Source organism: Etheostoma spectabile, chromosome 18, assembly GCF_008692095.1.
Source record: "Etheostoma spectabile isolate EspeVRDwgs_2016 chromosome 18, UIUC_Espe_1.0, whole genome shotgun sequence".
In the NCBI taxonomy this organism is placed as follows: Eukaryota; Metazoa; Chordata; class Actinopteri; order Perciformes; family Percidae; genus Etheostoma; species Etheostoma spectabile.
Window position 1 is genome coordinate 15,623,460 of NC_045750.1, and position 9,109 is coordinate 15,632,568.

The window sequence follows — 9,109 nt, forward strand, 5'->3', positions numbered from 1 at the left end:
CACACACACACACACACACACACACACACACACACACACACACACACACACGATTAGAGCTTTATTCTGTGACTTTGGAACATTGGTTTTATTTGAAGTCGTTTGAGGTGACTTGCAATTAAAAAAAAAAGGTTATAATCACTGAATACTTGTGACTGAATTGTGCGTGTTTCTGGATTTTTTTGTCAATCAGTATTTTAAGGGGGTTCATGGGCAGATTATCTGCTGAAATTGAGGAATTGTTGTAGCAGTTATGGTTTTTCACAGCAAAATCCCATAAAAAGCCTTGAGCAGGATTCAATGTCGGCACATTTCTAATGCAATGGAATGATGTGTAAATTCATCAGACTCATTAACAACAACATACACTTCTGAATATGGCTACAGACTACATGACAACTGTCAAAAGTTGTGCTAGCTGTGGTATGTTTGACATTTTTATTTTGTTATAAAATTAGCTCTAAATTCACTTTTTGGCAGTTTGCTTTTCAAACTAATTGCTCATTCAGAACATAGAGTGAGCATGGAGAGCATTTCATTGTCTCTCAAGCATCATTGACAGATTCATCTGTTTAATCAAAAAAAAATTGCCACACGAAAAATGTCCTTTTGTCGACCAATTCGTCTGAAAACTGAAATAACTGCTGAATTGACTGCTGTGCTCTGACTTTTCATGTGGCGTCACCACGTGGTTGACATATGTAGTTTGGAATGAGATGTCATAACTTTATTCTTGTTTGCAGGGTACATGACACAACATTTTTTTTTGTTGAAGGGGCTGTACTCAATATTCAGAACAACACTTTTTTTTTAATGACTTTGATTATCCTTTACTTTTATGAGCCAACTGCATCACAAACGCTACTACTTTCTACTGTGAGTTTTAAACATACACTGTATAAAATAGGTTGAAAAGCGCTCTCCCTTCTCTTCATTGAAGCCTCTATGTTTACAGGCTAGTGGTGATGCACAATGTGCTACAGGTAGCATGCTTGCTACTGCCAATTTGTTTTGTTTTGTCATTGTCAAAAATACTTGGCAGAGAATCATGATATAATTTCTAAGGTAAAAAGGGTGATTCATAATTTTCCCCAAATTGTGCAGGCCTAGTCAGTGGCCGACTTAAAATTCCCCCCCCCCTTCCATTTAGCGCAGATGTGTTTCCTTTTAGTTTGTGGTGGCCTACTATTTTATTTTCCCTTGTGGCCCCTTGTACCTGTATAAAGCGTCCTTGGGTTTCATTATTATTATTATTATGGTTATTACGTCCGTTGCTAAATGCTTTGGCTCGTTGCACAGTGACAGTGATCCCCGGTTTAGCTCATCCAAAGTAGGCTGTTACCATATGCAACACAAATGCAACAATGACTCTGTAACATACTATCATATAACGTAAATTAATGTTTTTCTTTCTAAGCAATATATTCATCCCAACTGTAAGACCTCCCAGGAGCACTAACTCAGTAATCTACAGTGGGCAATAAAGCCCGGTAAAGAAAAGATCTTTAGGTGTGGTAAAAACACTGTCGCTTTTGTCCAAAGCGGCTGCTAGACTCAACACAAACTGAGAGTTACGTAAAGCCACTTCAAGTGTTGTGAAAGTGTTTGCCTTTAAGGATTGTGTCCTCTCTCGCCACATAAGGATTTCTCCGTGCTCGCTCTTTGTGCACATCGCCGCTAACACTCCCTCCATCCTCTCTGTAGTGTAAACACAACCAAAGTTGAGTTGTTTCCATCTCGGCTCAGCAAGTTGCACTGTCAAAACACATTTAGCTCAAGAGGTAATGCAGCGACAACACTGGATAGAAACCCTTTCCCACCCGGGACCCAAACTGCAGTCACCATCCCAGCCTCATTATAGCCTACCGATATTCTAATTACACGATATATTTACAAGAAAGGCCCTTTTAAACTAGCTTGGGTCCTGACCTCATGGTTTAGATACTCTCTGAGATCTGGATGAGAGTCAAATGTGGTTCCTAGATAACAGTTTTAGAAAATGTATTCTGGGAAAACCGCAGATGGTATTTGACTGGAATTAATGAAATTGCACGAATCTCATGGCAAGCTCATGCTTCCATAAGAACATTAAATCCTTGCAGTAAAAAATACATTTCATTAATGCTCTAGATTAGGAAGTTGGCAGCCAATTCAGCCTCAAACATGTAGTTTTACCCGGACGTGTTTCAGGTAGATAAACACACGTCCTGCAGCTCTAGTTTTTAGACTCAAGCTATCAACATTATATATCAATTCAATAAGCACCTAATGTCCACTGTTGCTTTGTGCAATCATTTCACTTACAACTCTGCTTACCAGAAATTGTTTAATAAAGCAGAAATTACACTCTTACAGCCAGCTGAGTTTCATTGAATTATCTGGCTTGCCTTAGGCTGATGCTGTTTTGTTCTTCTTATGGTTATGTCAGTATTTTCAGAACTGATGGAGCTTCAGTCTACATGAAACAACAGCACCCTGTGCTGGACACTGAGGTGAATCACAGTAGCCTGACACTGAAAGACAACAGACTGGAGTAAAATGTGTTAATATGCAAAAAGTATCATACATAAAAAGGTGTACTCCGAGAAACTTTACTTTCCTGTGCATGAGTACTGATATTGTGTGTGTGTGTGTGTGTGTGTGTGTGTGTGTGTGGATGTGGTGGTGTGTGTGTGTGTGTGTGTGTGTGTGTGTGTGTGTGTGTGTGTGTGTGTGCGCGAGCATTTCCCAGGCTCTCTTCCAATTCCCCCTATTGCTGGCCAAGACATTTCTAAATAAGGAAGACAGGCCCTCTCTCAGCCTCCCCCTACTGTATTTTCTGTTTTTTCTCTAGTCTAAACACACGTTACAACCTCTTCACCTACAGTACAGGATACTTGAACAAAATCTGTGTTATATATACACATTGAGATCAGTTTTTCCCAACTTCACTGACACGCGATTTGAAGAATGGTTAACATCTTTCTTCAAAGAGCTGCAGTCCTTTTAAATGTTTTAAACATTAAGAACACACCCACACCCACACCCCCCAAGTATACCATGGATCAAACATTTACTCTTTTCATACAACATTTTTATCACAACTTGTAGTTTGAATAGAACATTTAAACCATCTTTTCACTGAGTTCTGATATGAAATATAAAGTTGAGATTTTCCACTGGAAACTACAGGCACCTTGTGCAACAGATTATTTTTTTTTTTTTCTTCATTTTTTTAACTTTACACCATAGACCATTTTAACTGTATTCACACAGCAGAGCAAAGTTTGACAGTCGCACACCAGCCAGGTGACGGAGGATTTAACACCCGAGAAGGCGTGAAGAGATTACACACTTGTGAAAACAAGGTGTGCCCACGAGCTGAGCTTGCGCGATATCAAGATGAGCTTCTTCCATCCAGGTAGTTCATTAACATTCATCACTAAGCACAGGTCCATGTACTGTAGCTTTCTGTCGGACTTCTTAAAGCGAGCAACATGGATCAATATGGTTTCATTTCTATATGTTTTCACAAACCGTTAAATCATGCTTTGGAAGAAAAAAAAACTAAATCTGAGCTATAATGCTAACATGTTGACAATCAACTGGAATTCCCAAGCTAAATCCCAAATGGACATTGGTTGAAGACAAATCATCAGATGGGATATAAAACGTACAGCTGAAGCTCTATAGACTTTCATCCCCAGACCCAAACGGAGTAAAATCACGCTTCAACCCAAGGTTCATATAACATTTACATATCCTGAAAGTTATATTAAATGTCACTTGAAACAGACTGATGGTTTGAATCAAAATTCTGCTAATAGAATGTCTCCCTAAAAAGCTAAAAGCTATACAGCTAACAGTAACTGATATCTGAATTGCTACACAGATACAGAAAATACACACAAGTTAAAAGTCAGCCTTTCTTGTGTGTAAATGCTGACAAATTCTAGTTTGTCACATTTTCTACAAATGAATACGTCAAACTGAACTTGACAGCTTGTCAACATCTACAAGCTAAACTATTTTCTTCTAATCCAAACTGCTACATTTATTTTGCGGTCTACATTTAGACCAATCCTCGTTATTTATATTCAGAAATACAATCTAATCAAACTTCCCGGACATCCTGGCCAATACTGTGACTCATACAGCCCATATACTGTATTCAATTCCATTATTACGTGACTATATGTTTACATTTATATTTTTCAGTAAATTTTCCATGTTTTCACCCATACCATTACATAAAGTTAGTACAGTTGGTTGGATTTTCCAAAAGATCAATAAAACACAGCAATGCAAAACAAAAGAAAACGCAATACTAATCTTGAAAACATCAGGAGAGAGATTCATTTCCAACCTTTTCACATGTTACATGTTACAGCTGAACTACTTTATGCAAGGCTGTCTCTCTTCTTCCATCCACCTCAGCCTTTTCAGTCCGTCCTCTCAGGGCCATAGATAGAGTTTTGTTATGATGCACTCCAGACGCCATGTTGCTGCTCCCTCTCAAACAAAGAAATGATGGCTGTAAGTACATACAAGTGCCTTTGAAAAAGAATCATCGTAGTGAGGTTCCCAAAATGGGAAAGATCAGCTCGTGCTCGATGACTATTTAAGGACATCTGCTTTGCTGTTGTGTGTGTCACCACTGGCTTGCACTTTGCCATTGGCCCCAGGATCTGTCCATCAAATCGCCTGATACTTTGGATTGGCTAAGGCTTAGTCAGAGGGTGGTGTGCGGCCTTCCCAGTACTTCTGATATGCTTTTTGGAACATGTCCTTACATTGCAGCTTAGCATTCAGCCGGGAGCAGATAAGGAACGAGCCGCCCATCTTACGGTGGAGTGAGTACGTCTCCTCGGGAGGGGGGGTGAGCCGGTGTTTGAGCATCACAGGGATGAGGTTGTGGATTCTCTTCGTGGTGGACTGGGAGCCAAATTCAAATGTGTCTGTGGAGGCGAAGGCCTCACCAAGGATCATCACCGCATCCACATGGGCAATTATCATTGCCTGGACAAAGAAAGGAAAAAAAACATACTGCACACTTAGTTACCACTAATGACCATGCTGTAGAGCAGGGATGGGCAACTGGCGACCCTTATTCTCACTCAGTGTGGCCCGCAAATCAATTTCCAAATATCAATAAATTGTTGGTTTCACAGGTGTTTGGAGCAAGCGGCCCATTACATTCCAACTGTAATTATACTGTCCGCCATTAGAGGGTGCTCCCTTGAAATACAAGTGTTTTGCCGAGCAGTGATGATCCACGGCGCAAATAGCAACATGAGCGGCCAAAAAAGAAAAACAGACCAAGATGGGAAACAGATTATCTTTTTACAGAATTCAAAGGCATACCTATGTGCTTAGTGTGCCTTTCAACTTGAGTCGCCATTAAAACCCCACGCAAAAAGACAAATATGACATAACGTTACATCGTAGCTGCCAGAGCCTGCATGACACTACAAAGGGCAAGGATGATTTTTAACGTGATAAATAGTATGCGTGAATCATAGTATGGTGTGTAAGTGCAAAAATGGAAACGTGCAAAGAAGATTAACAGCAAATTAATCGTTAATATGAAAAGGTTAACGGACTGAAAAGTGTGATGTGGATCAACGGTAAATGATCAGCAGTTAAGCAGCAGACTACCGTTGGAGATGTGCAGAAGTAAGCGATAGTCATTTAAATGTAGCTTAGCAGTAGACTGTGGAACTTTTTAAAAACGAAAAAATTGTTGTACCATTATTGAACGATGGTTTTTGTCATTGCACTGAAATATTTGCATATCATTCAGCAATGTGGATGTCTGGTTTCTGTGTCAAGTTCATTCAATGAATAGAAGCATTAATAAGTGCATTTGAATATGAAAAATAGAGATGCAGGTTACATTGATATGATTACCAATATATTTTGTTGTTTTTATTAATTTAGTAGCAACACTTGGCTAATTGAATGATAAAGATTACAGTACAGTACTGGTGGACGTGCACTGTCACTATCTGGCCCTCAGGTAGTGAGGATAACATCTTTGTGGCCCTCTCTATCATCAATGTTGCCCTTTCCTGTTGTAGAGTAACATGGGTCACTTTTATAAAATAGGAGTATTTGGTGCAGAATCAAATGTTCTCAGATTGGTTTTACTTACTTGTGTAGCAGAACCAACAAACTTTATTTCAGACAAAGACGGCTGAAATTTTTAAGTGAAATCTGCATCTAACAACTGATCAAACAACTTCCAAATCTACATCATCTACATCTATCGCTGCATATGTTGCTTTTACTACAACCCCTGATGTATTTGTTTTTGAGTTTGGGACTACTATGACCCATTTCTCCAGTGGCAAAATGGTTTGTGATGCAGAATATTCAGACAGGCAGTCCGCTAAAGAGAGATTTACCTTGGACTCATACCCAGTCAGGAACTTCATCTCGATAGATTTCTTCAGAACTCCCTCTCTGTCGCCCTCAGCAGCTGAACGGATCACCTACAATCACAAACAGGTTATAATTGTTACCACCATCACGTCTTTCTCTCCATCTCCGTTATAATATTGTATACATGGCAAAACAAAATCTGTATAATTGAAGTATTTTTAGTTCGTACATGACTTTTATGCAAGTAAGATAGTTTACGAATTTATTTACTTACTGAAAATTATTCCAGAGTACAAATGGCAAAATGTCTTTTCTGCATAAAATCTAAACAAACAGCAAGGGTAGTGTACAGTAACTGAAGCTTTATGTTGATCTAGAATATTATATGGTCTATGAATTACGGTTAAAAATAAAAAAGGTAAAGAAAAGTAAGAATGAGGCTGACAGATCTTACTTCTATGTAGGCATCTGTGAAACTCTGATCGAATCCTCTTGTGGCTCCAAAGTCCAACAGCGCCACCTGGAGACACAATCCATTGATCACTTGTAAATTTCATCACTCTTAAATCTCACTGTCAATCCCCTAATATTATTAACTGTAATAGGAGGTAACTATCGTAACGGTAGTATTTAGCATTTGGACAGACTCACCCTGTGTGTCTGAGGATCATAGAAAAAGTTGGACCAGTTTGGGTCAGTCTGCATGTACCTGAACTCAAGCAGCTCTCTGAGGCACAACACCAAGATGTTCTCACAGATCTGAGACAGAAACCAACATGAGGATGTGAGGGATAACAGGGACTTGTGGGAGGAAATGAAAGGAGAGGGGGCAAAAATGGGGTAAAAGTGGAAACGGGTGGGTAGGGCTGGGAAACGTATATCGACATTGATATATGAGACTAGATTTTGTCTCAGATAATGGATATTGTAACATTAGTGTTGTCTTTTCCGGGTTTTAAAGGCTGCATTACAGTAAAGTGATGTCATTTTCTGAAACTACTGGCTGTTTTATTTGCCTTTCCCCACTTAGTCATTGTATCCACATTATTGGAGATTGTTTATTAAAACTCACTGTCTTAATATTTAATACACCCCTTCTGTCTGTCTGGTTTGAAAATCTCTACCTCGTTCTTCAGCTCCTGTGTGAGGTTCTCCGCCTGGTCCAAGGGAAACCCAGGGACAAGTTCTGTGGTCAGGACATGGCTACTGCACAGCTCCTCTATCACCTCTGGTACATAGAAGAACGGATGGTCCTTCAATAGCTCTCTGGTTCAGACAGACACAGAGACACATAAATCCAGCTAAAGTAGGCAGGTAGTCCATATAGAACACACGCACGCATGCACGCACGCACATGTAGCTGTTTTCCGACTTTGAACCAAAGAGATGAAACTTTAACAAGGCAATGGAATAAGCTAGTGATGAACCTGTAGATTTGAACCTGTCTTTGTAATTAAAGTGTAACATTAGTTTCTCTACAGCTGTACTGCTTTGCAAACATGCAGTTAAGGCAGTGCTTTTGGCCTGCTCCACATCCATTGCAATTATAATTAATTAAATTAAATTAACATAAAAAAATCTAAATTCCTAAAAGCAGTCATATTTTCAGCAGTTACAACTAAATGTACAGTACTGTGCAAAAGTCTTTTTTTCTGATGTGAAAAAATGCTGTAAACTAAGAATGCTTTCAAAAATATAAATTATTGTTTTCATCAATTTACAAAATGCAAAGTGAGCGGAAAAAAAATCTAAATCGCATCAATATTTGGTGTTACTACCCTTTGCCTTCAAACCAGCATCAATTCTTCTTCGTACACTTGCAAAAAGTTGTGAAAAACTCATCAAGCTTAATTCCCTTCGAACTCAAAAGATGTCCAGCAGTGACATCAGGTCAGAAGTGGCAGAAAGCAGTGGGAACCAGGTACACCCCTCTACTGTCAGGAGAAGTCTGGCCAGAGCAGGACATACAGCCAAAGTCAATAACAACTATCTTCAGTGTAAAGAAGAACAAATTGCCCTGGAAGTGATGACATGGTCCCCACAGAGCCCTGATCTCAACATCATCCAGTGTGTCTGGGATTACACAAAGAGACAAATGGATTTGAGGAAGTCTACACAGAAGATCTGTGGTTAGTTCTCCAAGATGTCTGGAACAACGTACCAGCCAAGCTCCTTCAATAACATGTGTGCAAGAGTACCTAGAAGAATTGATGCTGTCTCAACGGCAAAGGGCGGTCACACCAAATATTGATTTGATTTAGATTCCTCTTCTGTTCATTCACTGCAATTTGGTTAATTGATGAAAATAAACTATTAACACTTCCATTTTTGAAAGTATTCTTAGTTTACAGCATTTTTTCATACCTGCCTAAAACCTTTGCACAGAAAGAAAAGTTGCAGTGGAAGTTAACAGTGTGGGAACTAACTTTCTGGGCCGTGTCAAATATACTTTAACATACTGTATGCTACATAAGACTTACCTGAATTTCTTTGCACACTGAGCTTCTCTGATATAATCACACTCTAGTGCTAGCTCTCTTCTCATTACGTCTATCAGATGCTCTGGAAACAGACCTACAGAGAGAAAGACACCACACACAGTACAGTATGGTATACAGTGGTGTACAGAGTACAGGAGCAGATGACGTTGAGTGCAGTTGTGCATGTGTGTTGTTCGTATATTAATTAGAAAGTGAAAAATGACATGCAGAATGCCGATTTTTTTTTTTTTTAATGTATACCTTCA

The 9,109-nt window shown here is 39.2% G+C and overlaps 2 protein-coding genes across 3 annotated transcripts in view; one reads left to right on the forward strand and one right to left on the reverse strand.

Annotated features, from left to right (window-relative positions):
- stum (stum, mechanosensory transduction mediator homolog) overlaps nucleotides 1-146 on the forward strand; it is a 16,478-nt gene extending 16,332 nt beyond the window's left edge. For both annotated transcript variants that reach the window (XM_032543504.1, XM_032543505.1), the window contains one exon: nucleotides 1-146. This exon is cut by the window's left edge and continues 2,090 nt beyond it. The gene's annotated coding sequence lies outside the window, so the exon portion shown is untranslated.
- A 2,883-nt stretch (nucleotides 147-3,029) lies between these two features.
- Nucleotides 3,030-9,109, reverse strand: part of coq8aa (coenzyme Q8A, genome duplicate a) — an 18,840-nt gene continuing 12,760 nt past the window's right edge. The window contains exons 11-17 of the mRNA XM_032542400.1: nucleotides 9,105-9,109; nucleotides 8,844-8,937; nucleotides 7,488-7,629; nucleotides 7,015-7,122; nucleotides 6,818-6,883; nucleotides 6,387-6,473; nucleotides 3,030-4,998 (exon numbers count right to left, since the gene is read on the reverse strand). The exon at nucleotides 9,105-9,109 is cut by the window's right edge and continues 80 nt beyond it. Coding sequence (XP_032398291.1) covers nucleotides 4,708-4,998; nucleotides 6,387-6,473; nucleotides 6,818-6,883; nucleotides 7,015-7,122; nucleotides 7,488-7,629; nucleotides 8,844-8,937; nucleotides 9,105-9,109 — 793 coding nt within the window. The 3' untranslated portion in view covers nucleotides 3,030-4,707. The remainder of the gene's footprint in view (nucleotides 4,999-6,386; nucleotides 6,474-6,817; nucleotides 6,884-7,014; nucleotides 7,123-7,487; nucleotides 7,630-8,843; nucleotides 8,938-9,104) is intronic.